The following is a 23,288-nucleotide window of genomic DNA, read 5'->3' as shown; positions in this document are numbered from 1 at the left end:
GAGAAAATTGTCACTCATAAAGGGTGTTTCAGTTTGGCGTGAGCCGTATTGTCAGATCGTGTGGGTGTTTCTTGATACCGTTGCTTTGTTCAACCGGTGCCTGTACTTTATTTAAGGGAAAGACTACTACCTCGCTGCTGTGGGAAGCTACCCAAGAGGTATGGCTGGTCATCAGCGAATTAAATCTCTAAGTGCTTTAATATTAGTGGACAGGTACTCGAAGGCATTCCGCTACCTAAGCGTGGCAGCGAATTCCTGTCTTTACGAGATAAATCTATTTTATTGAATGTCAGATATATTTTAGTAGTTAATGGGGTGCGCCTATCTATTTCAGAATATATGAGAAGTGAAAGGTAGGACACGAAGTAAGTTGTATGTGGCACCATGCTTAGTTCGCTCACGCAATTAGGTGCTATAGGAGCTATTTAGCCACTGATCGCTAAAGTGATTCGAGTTTCAGTAGCCGATTGTGGCACAGACATTTGGTATTATCCTTTAGGGCGACCTAATGGTGGTGTGGCGGGAGAAATTCCTAGCAAATCAATCAATAATACGACTTCACCGTCTTGTTTATCCGCGTTTCTTCAACGGCTATCAGACTGGCCCGCTATAGCCTAAACTTTCTTTCGTACTTGCATAGCAGGTATTTTATTGCCGATGGAGGATATATATGCCTTTCAGGATGCATTTTTTGTTAATAATATGATGCGTCTGGCGTAGACACGTGGTTTTTTAAAAGATATTTAATTTTCCGGGTTAGGACGTTTCTTGAATAAATTGAAGGTTTTATTTTTCTCACTAATTACTATATTTATTTCGACGCTCCACCACTGTACCATGGGTTTCGTAAAATTTTCGGTTGCTTTAGGAATGTTTTCCTTCGCTGAATTTTAAATTTCCCGCGTTGGTACGTTTATGTCCTCATTGATTTTTTCAGTATAACCCAGCATAACGTCGTTGTTTGTGTAGCCAGTCCAATCGGCACGTTTAAGGCACCATCGCCGAGTAAAATTTGATGCTTTTTGCCGTACATTTGTTTTGATTATATTTGGAAAGTGGTCGCTTCCATGAAGGTGTTCGTCAACGTTCCAGTACAAGGAAAACGACAATGCTGGACTGAAAATGACAAATCTATCGCCGAGGTTTCGCCGTTTGTATGTTGAAAAACGTTCTTGTATCTTTGTTTAAAAGGATTAGCTTGGTATTCGATATAAATTCTTCGACGTTGTGCCCTCTGCATTCTAATCGTTGTGAACCCCAAAGTGGGTTATACGCATTGAATTCCCCTACTAGAATTATCGGTTCAGGGAGTAGGTCATATAAGTTTTGTAGATCATCGATGTTCCATTTGCTGTCAGAAAGATATATGTAACACACGGAGACTTTAACCGGAGATAGTAGTCGTACAGCGACAGCTTTTAACGCATTTTTTTAGCTGTATTCGTCGAAAAGGCAGATGTGAACGTACAAAAGTAGTAACACCACACCACTTACTCGCTGATCAGGTTCAACTTCTGTACTTACAATTTATCCACCTAGATTGAAGTCATGTTCAGGTTTAAAGTATGTTTCTTGAAGACACACGCATGTAGAGTTGCCCTATACAAGTAGTTGAAGCTCAGTCAGGTGTGAGAATATTAACGGTTAAAAAACCGTTAATATTCCATCTTATTATATTCTCTATTTCTTTTATAATCGTGGTTTACCTTTTACCATCCTTTCTTATTTTTTGTAATTTTATACCTTGGGTCAGTTTGAGACCCCCACAGAGCCGCAGTCACTCTCCTCACCTGAGACTAACATAATCTCAGGGTTTGGCAAAGTTGCATTCTTTGTAAGACAGAGATTTTCTGGTTTCGGCAATCCGGTCAAAGATGCATGAACTAACAGCCGCACTGAAGCAAGAGGTCCCGCCGTCACGCTTTGTGTCGTTTACATTTTCTCTAGATCTTCTACCACATATCTATTGTGCTTCTGCGCTCTCTGTCCTTTTGGTTTTTGATTCCCACGTGGGAGATCTTGAGGTTCCAGAAAATATTTGATTTTTTATAAACTCGTTGTTCCCGTATAAGCTTTGGACTGCTTCTTATCGTTACGCTGAATCTCCTCAGCAATTCCTTGTGTATTCAACGTCGATCGTTTGTTTGAATTGACGTTGACTGCTGACTCAATCAGCAGTCAAATATTCTCATCGTCTGGTCGGCGGCATTGGTTTAACTGTAGCAAATTTCCTTTCTATATATTTGTCCAAAACTATAGTTGCAGCTGGAGTCAATTGCTTTATTAGGCTCTCAATCACTTGTGGCTAAGTTGTGTATGTGCTAGTCGCAGCTGTCCGCGCAAAGGATTCCTTACCCGGTGTTTGTGCATTAACTAATTTCTTCGCTTCTGATAACTAAATTTTCTGAGAAATTTAGTCTCTTGTTTCGTATTTCTTTTTTGAAAGCAGGTCAATTTCTAGATCTTGCTGAATGTTATCCGCAATTCACACATATAGGGATTTCTTTACACGGTTCACCTTCACGAAATTTTACGTCATATGCACAAATCACTTCACAATTACATTTGTCGGAGATACGACCAAAACTTTGGTATTTGACACATCTCATCGGTGGTGGGATGTAACCGCGCACATCCAACCGATGGATTCCGGCTCTTTTTTTTCAGGCAACGACGGCTTATTAAAGGTAAGGACGTGTGAAGAAGAGGGTAACACCTATCCATTCATCCTCACGTTTAATTGCCTACATGCGATGACGCCTTGTGATGGCATTTCACGAGAGACTGCTACTTCTTCGGAATAGTTGAGTGTGCCGTGAGCTTTGACAGTAATATCAATGTTCGCCAAATGTTTTATCTGTAATATCGTTTAGCGCTTCAGTGAATAATCCATCTTTTGTCTTTTTAGCTTCTTTAACTGGTCCACCAGTTTTCGTCGCGAGTTTCTTTGCTATGAAGAAGGGACTGATTTTTGAAAAATCCGTTTCCTTTTCATCGTTTCTTTTATTTACAAGATATTTTGGACGAGAAGTTCTTTTGATTGAACTATCAACGCATGTCGTAAATCTACACGTTTCTTCTTCTTCGACGATGAAGTCGAAGGAGGAGAGACTTCAGAACGAGGGCGTTAGCCCTCAATGTTTTCCGGGGTTACTGAACGAGGATTTGAGGTTTTAGGACCCATTAGATGTTTTAGAAAATTTCGTCTCACTAGCTCCCCACCCACCACGGAGACACACGTTTGGGACGCCCATAAGGACGCCAGGGCTTTCAGAGAGATATAAATCCTAATCCACCCCAAACAGGAAACTAGTCCTGTCAAGGTTTCTCGGGCTCTCACCTGTCTACCCGTCCCGTCGGCAAGCGTAAGATTCAGTCGTAAATCAAGCCGATTGACCAGCAGTAGTTAGCAAACCGGCATCCTGTTATCCAATGATAACTACATGTGTTGTGTTACTACATCCAACTCTTTACATTAATTATATGCAATTTGTTTAAGTTACCATCAATTTTTAGTAAACTTTTTTATTATATTTATGCTATCAACATTTTTGATAATAGAAGTTATGTTAATCAGGCAGTAACATATACCTAGTAATTAGTCTATATGTTTCACAATAATACAAAAATAAATTTTTATAAAGAGGATTTGTAGGAAACTTTTAAAGGTGAAAGTTTTTGTTGTAATTTAAAAAAATAATTTTTATACTCCACATATTAAGATTATTTCAGATGGTTTTAGAAGTAATAACACGTATCTTTATACTTATGTTTGTTGGACTGAAATTTAGAAAATATACTATCCCAAACGGTTTTTCGAACCTACCGAGCGAAGGGGTGGACAGATTTTAATTTTCTTTTCACCGAAATTCATTACTTTTTTCCGGTTGTCAAGTAATCTAATTAAATATTATCATTACCATCTAAGATTTCTGATTTGGAGTAGGTGTAGCGGCGAAGCTGGGTTCCACTCCTTTGAAAATAATTTTTAAAAGGTTCCCCCAAGAATGGTATGCATGCTTGCAAACAGAAGTACGATGGGTTGTTTCCTTAGCAAGCAGCTGATAGCTGTTGAGTATAATAAATATGACAACTTTTCAAATGATCACCGTTATATAATTTATATCTGCAGCAATATTTATAACGCCATATAGAAAAAAATATCTTATTGATTCACAAATGTTTTTAATAAAACTTATATCAGCTTATTTTTTTGCAGTTTTAATATACATTTTTTTGAAGATACACCTAAAAATCATGATGACATTATACCAGTTCTAGGTGAGCTTTTAAAGAAGATTCCGAAACAAATTATGTAAGAATTCCATACAATCTTTAAATTACTCTGTGCTAAGTATTAAAAATAAATATATTTTTAAGATTCAAATTGAGTATTTCTGAGCTGGCTATGAAGTTTCTTCAGTAAATTTTGTAGAGTTTTCACATTCATTGTATCTATGATTGTTTATAAAAAGAAAAACCTAAGTTTTAATATCTGTTTAGAGAAAATTATTACATTTATGCGCAATATTTCATAAAGCTTAAATTGTAGTTAAAGATCATAAAGCTTAAATTGTCTCTAAAGATCGTAAAAATATGTCCATCCCTAATTGATTAATTACGTGTGGGGAAAAATTAGAAGGAAGCAATACAAGATAATTACTCGGTTCAACAATGGAAAACCAGAACCATAAAAATAGAAAATTAAAATAATTAGTTTATAAACGAATAGGAAGCTCTAGGTTTCAAACGTCTCATTGTTTCCTAAAATATTTCGGAAGTTAGCCCGTAGTTTAAACTTCCTAAGCAACGCCGCATAACAGACGCAATTCACAAGGATGTGGTGTACAGGTAGTTTTCAGTCACAGATAATACAATTGGGTGCATCGATCTGAATCATGAGATATCCATGAGTGAGCCAGTGAGCCAAATACGTAAACGGCAAATAATAATCTCGACTGTTAATCATCTATGAGGAGCTTCAGGGTGATACAGTGATCTTAATAGAACAAAGTTTATGGTTGATGGTAACATTCCATTCACTTTGTTACTCATCACGGACCACCTCCTTCAGAAAAAAGTCAAGTCATCAGAAACAACACGGTTGGTGAAATAAGCCTATTTTGCCGCACTATCAGCGTGCTCGTTGCCTGAAATTCCAATAACGCTGGGGATCAAGCAGAAGCTCACAGTTGTGAGCTTCATTTCAGATATAGACTGTATGTCACAGACGACAGCGTGTCCGAAGGACATGTCACTAATTGCCAGTAAGGCACTCATGAAATCTGAACAGAAAAATACGTGTCGAAATGTTTGGTTAAATATATTTAAGGCCGTATTAATAGCATACAGATCCGCAACGAAAACACTTATAACGCTGGGAAGGCCAAACGTCTATATTCTACTGGCAGTCACAAAAGAAATGCCAGGAGAATTAGCGATTTTAGAACCGTTCGTATGAACGTCTCGTATAGAATCCGGATTCACGCTATTTGTAATATTATCAAATATTTCTTAATCGGATTTTGGGTCTTCTTATGATACTTTCAAAATCTACAGCAGTAATTAACGAGAGAAGGCCGCCAAGGAAAGTAACAACACAGAATAACAATAAGAACAGGAGGTAATTGTCTATTTTACGATTGTTTCTAAATTATTAATTTTTACAATATCAAGAGCCTTCCGTTTATATTCAGATAATTCAGTTTTCTGTATTAGATTTCAGCTCTTTATGCTCTTTGGCGTATGGCAGAAGGTAAATTTAATGTTTTAATTTAGATTATTAATATAATGTTTTATAGTTACTACTATGTTTTTTTCAATTAAATGTTTTTCATATGTAAATATTGGAGTAAAATGTATTTGCATTTTTTAATAACTATCTCTTTATTCCTAATTTTCATAATTTGTGTTTATAAGTAACAATACAACATATATAAATGTGTATTATTACTGTGGTTATGCATTATATTTAAAAAAAACAAAGGAAAGTGAGTTATAAATGAAAATAAAAGTCAAAACACCATTTTCCTATTAAGTATAAAAAAAACTTTCTAGAATATTTTCACTCGGTATTTCGGGGGATGTAGGGAAAAATAATCAAAATTTATTTTACGATAATAAAAAGCCATTTTAGAAACTAATCTGTGCATATCGAAATATCTAATTATGCATTCTGTGCACTGGTCCTGCGTTTCATTCTGGTGGTTTCTACATGCCATTGTAATGTAATAGTTCATTTTTGTAATCCCTACAACAAAACTCACCTCAAGAGTACGCTTAACTTGATTTCGTATAAATCAAGTTAAGCGAATATTATGCTAATATTTAAAAAGCGCAGTCAAGAATAACTGTAAGCTGACAGAAGCGCCAAACTACTTCCAGGAAAATTATCACTCATATTAATAAGAAGAAAACTCGTTCAAATGTATTAGTTATGAAGTTGTAATACTTTTAAAATTATGAAACAAATTTTTTTCTATGAAGAATAGAAAATTAAAGAGATGTAGCCGCTCGAGTATAATTAAGCGTGATTAAGTGAATGTTGTGATAGTACAATTATTACTCTATAATGAATAAATTAAAGCAATGGTTAATTAAACTGATTTTATTTCACTTTTCGTCCCAGAATAAAAAAAGTAGATTCGGCAGCTGTATGTTTAATATTACGATTAAATAAAGCTACTCTCAATAATGATTCAGTAGTAAACGGAATTAACAGAATAAAAAATATTTTAGGAAATCAATTTCTTAAGTTATGTAAAATAATATAATATATAGAGAATAATTAAAAAGATGTTTAATCTTAATTCTTTATTATTTTAGGATCAAAGGAGGAATAATTCACACGTAAGTAAAAAAAAAACATAACCTATAAAGACTATTCAGTTAACGATTAGAATTTTACTAAGAATATTACCTTGATATTTCAAGCTCTTCATTTTTTACAAATCAATTTAAAACATCGTTATTCTCAATTCACAGGAAATATTTTCAGAATTTTCTTTTAATATTGCATTTTAAAATTTCTATTTTTTTTTTTTTTTTTTTGGTCTTTTTGCGTATCTATTATCTGTGGTTTACAATGATAGTCACGACACACACACACATATATTAAATCGAGCATATTATATATTAAAATCACATAATATATATTAAAATAAAACATGATTCAGGATCATTTATGATTTTGAATAATGTTTGATTTTATTATTGATATTTAATTATTTGCTAAATTCTTAAGAAACATTCACGCATATTTTCCGTAGGGTACCACAAAAATATATCAATTGTAAATATTACGTATTGTTCCATTACTGATTTACCATTCACATTAATAGTAAATAAAATTTCGACTAAAAATTAACATATCATTTAAAAAGTTAAAAATTATAATTTTGAAAGTATTTTATAAAGAAAGACTGCAAATTAGTATGATGCACTTTATTTTTATCACTCAAAGCTGTAAAAAAAATGTCCAACTTAATTATTTTACGATAATAAAAATCCATTTTAGAAACTAATCTTTGCATACCCAAACACATACTACGCAGGATCAGTGCACTGATCCTGCGTTTATTTCTGGTGGTTTCTACATGCCATTATAATGTAATAGTTCAGTTTTGTAATCCCAATAGTTGAGTATTTTTTTGAAGCAATAATTAATCTTCTTCAAAGGTTTTAAAAAATCTCTTCATTTCTCAGAAAGATTTTCAAATAAAAAATAAGTTATCAAAACACCACAGCAGTTGATTGACCTGCTGTGAACAATAAAATTTGGATATAGCAGTAATCACCATATTGTGAATAAGATATAATAAAAGTTGAAAATGTATTTCGCTTTTATTTCAATCACATGGCAACACACAAGGATCTTTCATCAATACGCCAAGTTAGAAATATGTTATATAGAAAAAAAAAAAACAGGGCTTTTGGCTGATGAAATATTTATTGTGTTCTTAATGTAACTTTTATGCAGAATTCCAAAATGGTGTCAACATTTCTCAATCACGCACAATTTTTGTGTGATAACGTTTTAGAAGTATTGCTTGTGCGCAATACTAAGCGTGTTTTTTATTGTATTTATTTTTCATAACCTATGAAAACAAAAAAAAAATTCTAACAGAAGGTGGAATAAAAAACATAAAATTATGTTTGTAGAGGAAATGCATGAATCATCATGCATGATGATTTGTTTACGTTCAGGCCTGTTAGCAGAAGAAATCTTCTGTGTCATAAAATTAACAAAGCAGTTCTGTTCAAATGTTTGTTGAGCATGTCCGTACTGTGGTTTTGTGTATTATTGTCGTATCCGTTGTGTTGCATTAATGAATAGATACGAATAGAAAGTGCGTATATGATCCGTATAGATTCTGTTACTTGTGAGGGGATTTAACGTTTGAAGAACAATGACGAAGCTTAACTTTACTAATAAACAAATTTTATGAACTATATTTTGGCTCTAACGTTAGGGATCAAGATAAGAAACTGGGCCCATCACATCTGCTTCTCGACCTGTGCGTGTCTGTGAGAGACTGGGCTAGGGACAATCGGTGCATGAGGTTAGTCATACCAATGTTGTGACGTGAAATATAAGACCATTCCTCGGACTTTATTATTATTTCTGCATGACTACGATAAAAAGAATAAATAGGAAAGCCAAACGCAATGGACTACCCGAATTCACCGTCTGCTATAAGGCGTATCTCATGGCGAGGACTTACCTGTACAACTTCTTCCAACACATCTAACATTAGAAGATGAAACGGAATGTGAGATAACCACTTCGTTCCTCATGTGGAACAAGATGATCCTACTTTTGAAGCAGTCTTTTTTTCTTTAATCTCATATAATAACTAAAGGTGAATCAAAAGACCTTGTTTGAGACTTGAACCTGTCGAAGAAAAAAGCCGAGCTTTTGGTATCTAGGCTGAAAAGCTTGAATTTTTTCCAAATGCTTGAAAAAGTTATACATCCGCTATTAGTTAACTCGGAAATGATTCTTCTACCTCCACTTCGTATAAAATATAGGGAATTTCTAGGTGATGGAATAAAATGGTGCTGGGTTTCACGATTAAAATAAATATATTTTTGTGTTAGTAACGCTAAAATCAAGAAAGGAATTTTTGTGGATTCCAAAATTATAACTTTGATTAGTGATGGACAATTCGAAGAAATTTTAAGTCAATTCGTAAAGCCAACGTGGAGGTCATTTGAAAGTGTTTTGTAAAGCTCTTTTGAAAATCATAATCCTTACATTACCATGACATTACGAGTGAATTGTTACAATCACACAAATATATGAGTGTAAAACGTCACTAAAGATTGATTTCTTAGATTTACACCGGCATTTTTTCCACGAAAATCTCGGTGCTGTCAGTGATGAGCACAAGGAACGCTTCTACTAGCAAATCTCAGTAATGGGAAATACGTACCTTCGACAGCGGATTGCAAAAATGTTCACAGATTACAATGATTAACACAATTTTTGTGTTTAAAACTATGAAACACGAAAAGAGTAAAAAAATCAAGCAAAAATTTACGCTCAATGTTTACTTTGAAAAAAAAAACTTTAAATATCCAATCTGACAGAAGGATTTTCCCAATATTTTACTGAAGAAAATTACTTAGGTTACAACGCAAATACTAAACGGCTTATGTTTCAATTAGGGTAAGTTCATGAATGTGAGGTGTAGGGCCTTTTCATTCATACCTCCAATATAGCTGAAAAGCACTTCTGTTCAACAGTTTTAATAAACATCATTCTCTACCAATGTGTTATGGAATTAATAATTCCCTTATCAAACCGAGATTACGTAAAGTAATTCTGTAAAAACTATGAAGAAGGAGAATTAAGGATTCCTGTACATAAGCTGAAATTCTCAAAAGTAACTGAAGCAAAAATTAAAGAAGGAATCTTTGTTTGCCTACAAATGAGGAACCGTTCATAAGTGAAAGGTGTAACTCTGTGTAATTTGATGTAGTACACATTGCGTTGATGTGGAACTATCAAAGGTGAAAGCGGATTAACATATTAAAATATCGTAAGGTTAGTTCACCTATGTTTGTTTCATTTCAAACAAAGCCATTCACATTAAAGGGTTTTGTAGATGAATCAGTACTTTTATTTCATATTGGTATCCATATAGTTAAAACTTAGACCGTAAAGGTTAGTGTTCAATCGTTTTAATAAAAATCAAGTAAGTATTTTAAAAGAAATGTAACATGATATTATTTTCCTTCTTATAAATTTTATTAAAGGATCGTTCCACCGTGGAATATTTTCCAGCTAGGATTAGAAATGTTGTATTAAAATACAGAGAGGTTATTCATTCTAGAATACTCCGTCTAGTTGGGTTAGCTCAAAGAGCTATCAGATCACTTTGTCACTTAATCTACCTTAATTCTAAGCGGCGGTGAGTCATAACAGTCCATAGGGCCTTGTTTAATAAACTTGAAATGTTGCAGCAGAAACTCAGTTAAGGAAATGTAAATAAATGATTCTTGATATTTTTTTAAATATCTCTAGTTGATCGCCTGCATTGTCATAGAAGGAAACGGAAATGCCTTTTTTCAAGAAGTATTTTTACATTATGAAAACGATGTTTTCTGTTATTTAATGGCCAACATTGCCTGTAACTACCTTACGTATGGAAAAAAGTTGATGTTAGTTTTGTATAACAAGAAATATTTTAACCTTATCATTTAAAAGCTTATAGAATATCTTAATAGACTATAACAAGCCTTATAATTTGTGAAGTGCAGTTAAATAAAAAAGAATCTGCTACTGTAGACATTGAAGAACATTTTTTAGAAATTTCTGGTAATAATCTAATCTTCTATGTTTAAAATTATAGTTTCATAAACTAATGAAATCATTTTTTTCAGCAAGGAAAAGTCATTAATATCTGGAATCAACGTTAAAAACTTGTAAGTAATAGTTCTTTTATGAGTATATATTCCTTACGATGGTGCAATAATGTACTTATTATATATATATATATATGTATCCTACTATGCACAAATTATACATAAGTCCATTTTTCACATTTAAAAATTATTGCTATATTTAGTAATTAGTTTTCTAGTTTATCAGAATATTGTTCAATATATTGATACTTTATATTATCATTCAATAACAGGTATTATTTACAAAAATAAATATGATAATTTTATGATATTTTCTATAGTCACATGTTATAAATACAATGTATCTGTTGATATGTGAGTACATATAACTTTAAATATATTAACCGAGTACTAATTCTGAATCGTATCTAACTATATGCGGTTCTCTTTCTGAATGCCTAAAGCCTTACTTTTAAAAAACCAAGAAAGAAATAGGGTAGTTTTCAAACTTTAAGGTGAGTATGTGGTCGACAAAAGAGACTAAGCACATTTTTATTTTATTATGAGAACACAGAACCAAAGGGAATACTTCATTTAAGTAGTTCACGTATCCCTTTTAAATAATGTCAAAATAAATAATTTCAAACTAAATATTCCCAAAGACTAAATTATCCTGGTTGGAACTCTGTGGGGATATTTAATTTGTGGCATGGAAACTAATAGATTCCATGATCAGAGAACAGGGCGAGTATTTTGTTAAGATATATGCACAATCATAATTTCGTGAAATATTAAAACAATTTTTCTATTAGAATAAATTCACTCCACTATTAAAGAATTGATCGGGATGAATACAGGTATAACCTGAGTGAACATAACCAAAGGAATGAAGGATTTCTTATATTTAGGTAGAAAAAATGATAAAAATATTTCTATTATTTTAACAAAAAAATTGAGGGCAGTTAAATTTTAAATTATCCATCTAAAAAAATATTCAAAAGCTAGAATTTTTTTCTGAGCGCACAACAAAGTAAGATAATTAGCTCCGGGACAAAATATTACTACAGTAAACAATATAAGCTAACACTATCAAAATTAGTGAAAATTTGTGTATAAAACTACGAGGGTCAAAAGTACAAGTCATTAAGTCCACTAGGCTGGTCTAGTGGTTAACTCGTCATCGCAAATCAGCTAATTTCAAAGTCGAGAGTTCTAAGGTTCAAATCCTAGTAAAGATTGTTATTTTAATACAGATATGAATACTAAATCGTGGATACAGATGTTCTTTTTTGGTTGAATTTCAATTAACCATACATCTCAGGAATGGTCAACTTGAGACTGAACAAGACTACACTTCATTTACATTCATCCATATCATCCTCATTCATCCTCTGAAGTAATACTTTACTACTATAGTTCCAGAGACTAAATAGGAAAAACGTGAGTGCATGTCACTAACCCACCTGGTTGGTCTTGTGGTGAACTCGTCATCGCAAATCAGCTGATTTCTAAGTAGAATGTTTTATGATTCTAATCCTAATAAAGGCAGTTACTTTTATACGGATTTGAATACCACATCATGGATACCGTTTTTATTTGGTAGTTGGGTTCCAATTAATCACACGATTCAGGAATGGTCGACCTGAGACTGTTTAAGACTACACTTTATACATATAATCCTCTGAAGTAATACCGTAAGGGGGTTCCGGAGTTTAAACTGAAAAAGAAAAAATTTAATCTCACTAATCGCCTGCAAGGCGCTCATGGAAACTGAACAGACAAGTGTCAAAATATTGGGTTAATAATAGTTAAGGCCTTATTTATAGTATTCAACTCCACAATGAAAACACTGACAATGGTGGGAAGGCCATACATATAATTCTATTGCCAACTTGGTTTTTTTTTCTCTCCTCCCTTGGTGTACATTTTCTACCAAGCTTAGTACCCACCAGGAGAGTTTCACTGGAACTCTAACGTGCCTCCCCACCCGCCGGCTGTACGTCCAGCACAGAAGGTCGGCTCGCCGGTTGGATCTTCTGAGATCTGTCGCAAAAAACGCCCACACTGATCAGAATAGTCGGGGGTAGTCCGGGCCCGGCTATGCCGTTTGTGGGCCCGGACTACCCAGGTCGTTTCATTACCTGTCCACCAAGCTCCACCTGTCGACTAGCCATCACTCAAACCCATCATCATCAAATCACTCTTGCGGAGGCCGTGTAGTCGGACTCCTTCGTCTTAAGAATAACTGTCATAAAGTCCTCCACCCGTTGTCATTCGGGTGACCCTTAAAATATGAGTGATACTAGAAAAACCGGGGTGATCCTCACAAGCCCTGCGTGGCACCTTCGTTCAGACCGTTTATCACAATCGAAAAAGTTGTGTTGGGATGTGTGAAGACAACCACAGTAATACCATTGGCAAACTCCCGCCGTCAAAATCGATGTAGGTAAACGTCAAACTCTCCGTATCCATAAAGGAATTGAAACATATAGTAACCCAATTCTCGTGCCTCCTCTCTAACCAAGGCCGTAGGTTTGGGGATCATACTCCTCATTCACACGCCCGGCGGGACTGCCTTCAACTATTCTTGCTACACCTGGTACAATAAGGCGGAAATATCTTTCTTCATCAAGCTTTCATATATGTACTTCCTCCTCCGGGCTTGCAGTTGCACCAGAAGGACTTCAGCTAGGACTCCAGCAGCCGCAACAGAAACAGTCCTGAACGATGATGTTATCTGCAGATTCATTCTTCGCTCCAAGGAGCTTATTTCTGTTCCCCTGGATATTAAAAGCCCGAAATAATGTTGGCGCCGCATACAAGTGGATGGACGTTGCGGCCGACAAGACCAGCCTCTCCTTCGAGCCTTGAGGCCCCACTGACTTCCTATTAGTCGACCGAAGACGCAGTAATTTTCTTTTCCGCCTTGGCCGTAATTTCTTCTACGTGCCTAATGAACGTCCCAGAACGGTGGAATCAGACACCCAGGTACTTGACACATGGAGCCTTCGTAACATCATAAATGTCAACAGTGACTCGGATCGGGTGGACTCTGCGCCTGCTGACTACTACAAGTTTTCCGTGGTGCAAAGTACATAATCCTGGCCGAAGCCATTCACTCATCTGACCGACAGCCCGGTCCGCCTTATGGTCAACCTCCTCTTCTGTCAAACCCGACACCAGCAAGATAATCTGCATAGGCAATCAAGGAATCCCTATATGGATATCCCAGTTTCAGATTGCTATTAAAAGAAAGGTTCCAGAAGTGGGGGCTCAAAATGGGCTCCTGAGGCACACCCTCCAGCATTTGGAACCGTATCCCATCATTCTCCGTGGTGGCTACCCGGTCACGTGACCGGGTAGCCGCGTCCACGTAGAAAGTCACAGATCACAGCTTGGATGTAGGTGCTAACTCTTCTCTCAGTCAGTGCTACGGATATAATAACCCAAGACAGACTTTTTAAAGCATTCTGTACATCCAGGAGGACCCGAAATTGAATATTCCTGCTCCTCCAGATTCCAGCCAACCAACCACTCGATCCAAGCAACAACTCTGCTCAGAGCAACCACCGTTGACCTCTCATTTCACGAAGCTGTAATGCACAGGTGACAGTTCCCATGAAATAAGCACCTCGTTCCAGAATCTTTCTGCAAGCATACTCTCGTAAAGCTTAGCAATAGTCGGATAGAGACAAATAGGACGGTAAGTAGGAACTTGGTTTGCTACCTTTCGTGGGGACAAGCAGCACCCTCCCAAGCTTCCAAGAAATGGGGAAATTGCTCCGTCCCATTGCCTCGTTCAGGACCTGCAACTCAATTCCACCGCGAGGGTGAAGAATACCTGCCTTGTAACATTGCAGGTTGCCGAGCCTGAACAGGATCTCATCTCTTCCCTATCATTTGCAGCAAGCAGTGGTTCCGTATTTTGTTTTTTATTATCGGAAAAAAATCTGTTTCATCACAAGCTCTTAATCCATCAGTTGCAATACGAGAGGTGATGGTTAATCTCCTTTACTTTGCGATAAATGCGTTAACAGTGACAACATTATTTATTAGGACAAGTCGTAGTTGATCTATTTAACGTAATCGTATCCAACGCTATATTCAATGAAAGATTAATCTAAAGGCATTTACACGTTTATCATTCTCGCCTTGGAAACTAGAAAATGAGATTTCTATAATGCCAATGAGACCAGTAGAATTGTTCCCACATTCAAAGTCGAAATAAATTATTAATTTTTCATCGGATCAAAGATAATCTTTATAATTACATTATCACCGTCTTTATTAAATACATGAACACTAAGATCAACAATGTATACATAACTATAATTTAAATTGAAACACATTTCTGACAAATTTTGTTTACCAACCGTAACATCTACTTGCTTAGTTAGCTCCATAATACACACAATAACAACGACGACGACGATCATGTAAACACTTCAAAGTTTACACTTGTAATGAGACAACTTGTTTAAGATTTTCTAACCGTTGTTAGTTATGGACGATCTTCAAAATGTTTGAACAAATAATTCTAAGAAACCCCTGCACACATATTTTACAAATGTTTAAATCTTCAATAATACCATCATCTTTCATACCGTAATAAGTTAGCTTCATTGGATAATGCGTACAACTTTCATTTCGTCTTCAGTAAAACTGTCTGTATAACTTCTTAGTAGATATAGCTTAAAACAATACGATTCGTTGTCCGAAGTATCAGAATCGTATAAGATGACACAAATGCAACCCTTGTCGTACTTTGTAAATACCTTTCTCATATCCAACAATATTTAGCCTATACCGATATGAAGATCGTCCAACATCTTGAACAGTAGTTTCTTGAGAAACAATCTTCAACGTTGAAAACGTTAATAAATAAAATAACGTCCATCATCATATTCGTAGAGCTCACACTCGAATGATTGACAAAAGTATCTGTGTAGATATTTATTTCATCTTCTACCCCGCCACAAATCCTCTTGGCAATTTAACAAAATAACCGGTAGAGTTCATCGTCATTGATAACTATACAAGTGAACGGAGGACTATCCCATAGTAATTCAAGTTTGTTTTCCCACAAGAGCTCCCGAAAGGATGCACTGTTCCTTGCAGGGGCTACTAACTGATACCTTTTACTCGATGGCCGTACAATAAATTAACCTAGGTTAGCAGTGTTACCCCCACCGTATTTAAACAATCCACATCAATATTTGTACTTAAAGTGGGCTGAAACGTTGCGTTTAAAATTTTTATTAGATGTCGCATTGTTCTTACACGACGATGCGGGTAAAATCTAACTGACCAAACCGATACGGCTATATCAACTTCCATCGTTTAACTGTGACTTCATTCAATCATTAGACACCTTTTTATGGTTGCGTTTCCAGACCATCCTGGCGATAAAAACCTCAGGGAGCTGAGATTTTTTGGCATGAGTGAAATCTCTCCCCGAGTGAGGCCTACTGTAAATCATCTTTGTTATTTTTGATCATTTTTGTCTAACATGTTTGTTTCTTTATGTTTATTTTGTCCACCGATTGCAATACTTTAACCTTATCAAATTCATATTCTTAATCGTTGTTTTGCCGATTATCTGTCCATGTTTATCTAGTACATATATATCTGTCCCATAGGTTTAACTGCAACATGGTTTGGATGTTGGGTATACCAGACAATAACGTTTTTTTCCTTTAAATCCAATCTTTGTTATTGACAGTGTACATTGATACACCTTATTAGTTTTAATATTCACTTTTTTATAAACAATATTTTGATTTTAAATACGACTGTTTTATCAGCTACGTGCAAAGGATATTTTTTTTTAAATACCAATATTAGTATGGTGGTAAGGTTGTTTCCATTTTCTCGCACGCTACGGTCAACCTTTCACTACGTCAATGATGACATGCGGTGACCAGTGTCTATGAAACCACAATATAAAAAACGAATTTATTTAATTTACCTGTAGCAATACCACGCTGACATTCGAGTAGATTAAACATGATGCCACCTCATAGTAAATCAATCACAAATAAATTAATATATAGCTTCTGTATACACAGCCAAATATCTTTTGTACTTCTGCAAGATTAACGGGAAAAAATATTCAAAAAATCAATTGAAAACTTATTAAAAAAAATAACTTGTTACAGAAAAGATCAGCCGTTCTCTATGATAGTGGTATGTTTCTTGATTCTAACCAAAAGTAATATTTGAATTACATTATTATGTTATTTCTGCAGTTGCGTTTTGAAATTAATTCTCATTAGGAATTAAGGTTTTGTATATTTTTAGTTGAAGTATTACACATTTTTTTTAGTTACTGCTCCAATGTTAAGGAGTGTTTTTTGTTTGTTTGCCTTTTTATGTTTACTTGTTTCGTATATTTATATTTAGTTCTTACTCGGTATGGATCAGCTACCTTCACCATATATGACAGACGAAGAACAATCTGATTTTGGAGGTTGTCAGATAACAATCAGAAAACGTGGTCGGCTGCCGTCGTTGAATAGAGACCCTAGGAGGGTTGTGCGAAGAAATATTATTAGAGACGAGATAGCAAAAAATCTATCGGAAAATTCGAGTGATAGCAAGAGCGTAACTATGGAATCCCAACCTACTTGTCAGTGGGGGACCATAGCTATGCCGAGGAAACCAACTGTGATTCCTAGTCCTAGCAATGGCGAATTACCTGTATCGAATTAATTTAGTGGCCTCCCATTAAACAATTTGGATGTTGTTACCCGAACGGAACTAGTCAAGCCTCGTCTTGTTGTGCTTTACGGGATGTGCTGAGGCTGTACGAGCTGCTGTAAATGGTTGTGTGCAAGGGGGTTACAACATTTGACTGTTCGGGTAAACAACTAAGAATAATTTTTAGGGACATCAAAGCGGAAAAAATCTTAAATGTAGTTCGGGACATGGTTTAATAGATTATACCTTCACTAGAAACGATCAACGAGCTTTTTGTGTCGTGATTAAAAACCTGCACTACTCAATTCGACTGAAGATGATCAAGGAAGAAATCGAAGGCCACGAGCATCGGGTGAAGGACTTTGGCCTCCGATAATTACCTTTCACAAAATACTTCAGAGGATGAATGAGGATGATATGTATGAGTGTAAATGAAATGTAGTCTTGTACAGTCTCAGTTCGACCATTCCTGAGATGTGTGGTTAATTGAAAAACCCAACCACCAATGAACACCGGTATCCACGATCTAGAATTCAAATCCGTGTAAAAATAACTGACTTTACTATGACTTAAACGCTGGAACTCTTGACTTCCAAATCAGCTGACTTGGGAAAACGCGTCAACCGCTAAACCAACCCGGTGGATTGGGTGAAGGACTTTCCGGATGGACTCTACTCACTCGGGTAACTAACACTAAGTAAACCCGCAATCGCCAGTGCAGCATGGGAGGAGAAATAAGCCAGCCAATTAAAATTGATAAATATAACAGCAGAAACTGTCGAGAAAGTGTTCTCTGCTAGGTCTCATATATCTACTCAAACAGCATCTCAGTCGAGACCGAAGCAATTCAGCCTAAGAAAATTTTATCAACCCATCCCTGATGCAAAAGCATCTCTGCAGACAGGTACGGAAACGCGCAGAAAATGCCGAGAGTTCATCACCGAACTCGTGCCAAAGAAGCGATTTGGCAATCGCAATAGACCTAAACCAAAAGCCTATTGCATCGAGGAATAGGAAAATCGCCACACATGTGAAGAGACCATAAAAACAGCATGACCTGGTAGATTGCCCTGCTTGTAAAAGGCGCTGCATAAATCAACCATGAGACCCAAAACAACCGTTCAACTAACACTGTAGACAGATATTAAGCATCAAAGGTAAGTTCTAACTTTCCAGATAATTGAAGTACAATTTTACTGCTCGTAAATAACAACCACAGTCCTTACTCTTGACCTAATGTCTGCACTCTTTGGGCATCCTTTTACAGTTGACGCAGGATAGAGCGTCGGAAAACCTCGGGCTGCGGCGATGCTTTTCTATTCTCTCGTTTGCCCAGCACAACTTCGGCGTAATGCCTCGGCTGAGTAGGAGCAGAAACTTTGGGTGCCTGACCACTTTGTCCTCTTTGGGCCAGGAAGCCAACTTCTCGAAATATATCATTGTTCCAACTCAAACTCGAAAGGACTGACCTTTGAAGAAACCTCTGATAAGGAAGATTCTTTTCTCTGTTTAGGATTCCTTTCTTACTAGCCGTGTCGTACGCCTTTTGCATATGAAAAATACAGAAATGAGGCACAGACAATGTAGGGAGGCGTTTTGAATAACATGTTCCTGGTCAAGTACATGATCAATATACGATATACCTTGGCGGAAACCGTATTATCCGGAAGCAATTAGGGCATTTCTCGCAAGAAACACACTAGACGACGGTTTTTATTCCTTCCATCAACTTACATAGGGTACTGGTCACGGAAATAGGAGGATAACCTGAAGGACACGATTTTCCTTACCAGGTTTCAGTATGAGAATCATTAATGCTTCTGACCAAGAAACGAGAGAACCTTGTTAAGTAAATATTTTATTGTATAAAGTGAAAAGATTTCGTTATGCAATATCCGAAAGATGAGATACACACTGAGGCTGATATTATCATTTCTGTGGGAAGTATCACGGGAATTATTTAACGCATACCGTAGCTCATCAAAAGGAAAGGGAAAATTTAATATATTTTGCGAGTTCCCACTAAAAAATAGGATACTTTCTACCTGTAACTTCAATGTCATAAATGCAGACAATATGATGATGTAAGGGAAATTTACATAAACATTGAAAAACGTGTTCGCCCCATCAATTGGCGTGGTGAGCAGGAACTCGTTTTCCACTCCAATACACTACAAAAATTTTCCTTTTCCAGTTATGTCGTGAATTTTTCTCTCCACAATTGATGATGGAGTTGCCCGAAAATTGTTAGCCATCTAATTCAGCCATGATTTTGAAATACACCACAATTTTCTCCTAACCGAACACTCAATGACATAAAACTCTAGCATTCCAGAAGTTACAGAGCAATTCTACATAGATTTTTGGTTGAAATTAGCTAAAATCCCTTTTTGACTATCTCATAGTGCACTGTTCTACACTTTGTCCTATCAAGGAACTACTGAACGCCTTGGATTTTCATATGTTAGAAACATAAATTCTCTTGCACTCGTGAGTATCAGGTGTGGAAAAATGCCAAGATGAGGGATCGCGATATCACTCTCTTCGTTTTGGCCAAAAAAAATTATTTTATCCGATCACGACGGTTTTTATTCCTTCCATCAGCTTACATAGGGTACTGGTCACGGAAATAGGAGGATAACCTGAAGGACACGATTTTCCTTACCAGGTTTCAGTATGAGAATCATTAATGCTTCTGACCAAGAAACGAGACAACCTTGTTTAGTAAATATTTTATTGGATAAAGTGAAAAGATTTCGTTATGCAGTATCCGGAATTATTGCAATATGCCAAATTAGTTACAACATGGAATAGTAGTTACGACATAGTAGTGTTACGACATGGAAGTAGGGTTGCTGAACAACGAAGACAGGTCGATGCACGAAAATTTACCTGATGCAGATGACATAAAAGTTTACGACCCATCATGATTCAAGTTCTGCCTAAGTCAATCCATTATAGTACACTTCGATAAAAAATGTGGAAATTGTGGAATCAGTTTAGCCTACACAATTCCATAATTTACAAAACACATAACAATTGAGAAACTATTACAATACGGACGTAATCACTTAGACTTAAAACCTTTGGCGAATTTTAACAAAATGAAGATTAATTGTTATATATATATAATTTAATTATGTAAGTTTATAGTTTTATGTATATTAGTTTTGATTATTATCTTGAAGATGGCAGAATAGCCAAAACGCTCAAAAAAATCAAATTGAATGGCGAGTTGAGCAGGTAAAGAGAATAGGAGAATAAATACTCCTGGGAAGATCAGTTAAAAATCAGTTCCGCGAAAGGAGTATAAGCAACATGTTAAGATGTCAGTCAGTGAGAATGTTCGGCAATAGGTTAGTGAAGTAGCCAATTTCTAGTTTAGGTTCGACGCAATTATGTTTACGTTACAAGTAAATCCAATACAAGAAAACTATAAATGGTTCGATGGTAATACAACAATGAAAGAGGTAATACACTAAATATCATTCATAAATTGTTAGGGTAGTTTTATTTGTGAACAGTAAAGGTATTTGCAGTGAAATAACTATATACTTCTCTTATCTATTGTACTATTGTTGTTAATACAAGACTAGTGGTTAAAAGTGTTAAGACTAGCGATCATTCTTATGTCTTTTGTCAATGAGACTGAATTCTGGTTTTCATTGTTTGTCAACCTGTGAATAAATCCTGATGATTATTTTATATTCTGTTTTGAATGTAATCTCTGTTTATTATTATTATTATTGACAATTAATATTATTATAGTTTACTGTTGCCATTATCGTAATTACTATTGTGAGATGATTTTTATTGTCTGTTATTATTATTATTATTGTTGTTGTTGTTGTTATTCTGATTATTAGTGTGGATGTGATTACTATAATTTTTCATTATTTGTTAGTTGTTACTATTTTAATACCACTGTCATTTTTATTATAATTAATGATTTTCCTTGTTTTACTAATGTTCTTTAACTAATAAATTGTATTTCTATAAACATTTTCAAATGTCAATCTCTCAATAGCTTTCAATTCAATATTCTTCAATATCTTATTTCTCTCAATATTCTTTCAATTGTCAATTTCTCAATAGTGATCGAGCCACTAACACGTGACACTATATTATATAGAATTTCCTAAGGTTGGTTGATGGAGAAATTCTCTGAGGTAATTGTGCACTTTTAGATAAGCTGACAAATTTATGACTCAGTTTACCATCTAGTCTCAAGTAATATATAAGGTGCTCTATGAGTAGTTCTTCATAATTTTAAATAACTTGTAAGATAACATTACTAGTAAAACAATTATTTTGAATATGGAAAAGTTTGATCTTTTTCTGTTTCTAACAATTTGCATTTAGCTTGTAAATTTATTAATTACAAATAATTGTTTAATAAATTCAAAGGTTATGTTAAAAATTATGTTAAAACCATAACAGTCGAGAAAAGTGTTGGCACATAAGCATTAGTTATCGAAAGCCTAGAAAACATAAAGTTTATATATCCTACATTGATTTTTACAAATGCAAGTGTTTAACAATAGATTTTAATAAATGTACTAATCCTAAATTATATGTTTTGCATATGATTTTCAATTAATTAGTTCATGTTATAGACATTTTTAAATAATTTATTTTATACAATAAATTATAAATTTGACTTGCTGGTAATAAATGCAATAATTGTAATAAAAGGATTTATTTATTCATTTGGATGTATTGCAGCAAAATTTCCAGGTGGTAGAGCTGCTTTGGAAAATGAATTTCTGTCATACATTAGCAGCTTTGTACCTCTTTTAGATATTGTTCCTTGAATCAGATGAATGCTATTGGGGATAACGTATTAGACATTTTTTATGCTGTTAATGCATATAAATCTGGTTATTTTATGTAGGAATTTTACAACGTTATTTCCCTTACATCAAATGAATTAAATAAAAAAATTATTATCACCTTGTATAGAACTTGGATTCTATGGTTGGGGAGAGAAATGTGTTGATACTATTGGGTTCGTTTTTTGGAAGAGTAATGTCAGAGGAGATAGGAGATGTAATCGATATATTTGCAAAAGCAGAAAGACTAACTAATTATACAATTTACCATTACTATAAAAACGGTTAACATCTGAAAAGAGTGATACATCTGTTTACACACTTAGAAATCAAATAGACTATATTATATAGATGACAATTTATCCAAAATAAAACATTCCATAATACTTTCACTGTAGAAAAAAAAAAACATTATCATTTTAAAAATCCTTAATTAGTTGGTGGTTCTGTGAAAGTAAAACAGAAGGATTTGATAGAAAAACAACATGGATAACAAGTACAACTAATAACAAAAATTAAAGTATTAACAAGTAATTAGTAACAACAAGTATAACTTAAAATTGAAATTTAAGGAAGTAAATTGAACTACTATAAGTTCTATAAAAATATGATAGTATGAATTGTTTAGAAAAAATACTCTTTCACCTGAAATAATAGCAACAGAAAAAAATTTAAACTAGTCTAAAGCATTATTATGAAAAGTAAGAAATTCATTTCTTAAATTCTATTTATGAAAAGAGAGTAAACAAATAGAAAAAAAACAATAAGTAAAAAACAAATAGTAAAAAAAACAATAGTAAAACAAATAGTAAAAAAGATAAAAAACAAATACATGTGAAGATGAAATCATTCACTCAAGAATGGTCAATGGGAAATCAGGCAGTTTAAAATGCGTGGTCACGTAATACT

General features: G+C 34.7%; 1 protein-coding gene across 3 annotated transcripts in view; it reads left to right on the top strand.

The window, feature by feature from the left end:
• LOC142318436 (uncharacterized) overlaps positions 1-23,288 on the top strand; it is a 124,562-nt gene that overhangs the window by 40,235 nt on the left and 61,039 nt on the right. For 2 of the 3 annotated variants that reach the window (XM_075355022.1, XM_075355021.1), the window contains 3 exons: positions 4,220-4,315; positions 6,826-6,849; positions 10,888-10,929. In XM_075355022.1, coding sequence (XP_075211137.1) covers positions 4,220-4,315; positions 6,826-6,849; positions 10,888-10,929 — 162 coding nt within the window. The remainder of the gene's footprint in view (positions 1-4,219; positions 4,316-6,825; positions 6,850-10,887; positions 10,930-23,288) is intronic. The other variant, XM_075355023.1, reaches the window with a different exon arrangement.

The sequence above is a fragment of the Lycorma delicatula genome, chromosome 1 (assembly GCF_047948215.1).
Source record: "Lycorma delicatula isolate Av1 chromosome 1, ASM4794821v1, whole genome shotgun sequence".
NCBI classification, from domain to species: Eukaryota; Metazoa; Arthropoda; class Insecta; order Hemiptera; family Fulgoridae; genus Lycorma; species Lycorma delicatula.
The sequence above is the reverse complement of the archived record's forward strand: the minus strand, read 5'-3'. Positions and strand labels throughout refer to the sequence as shown.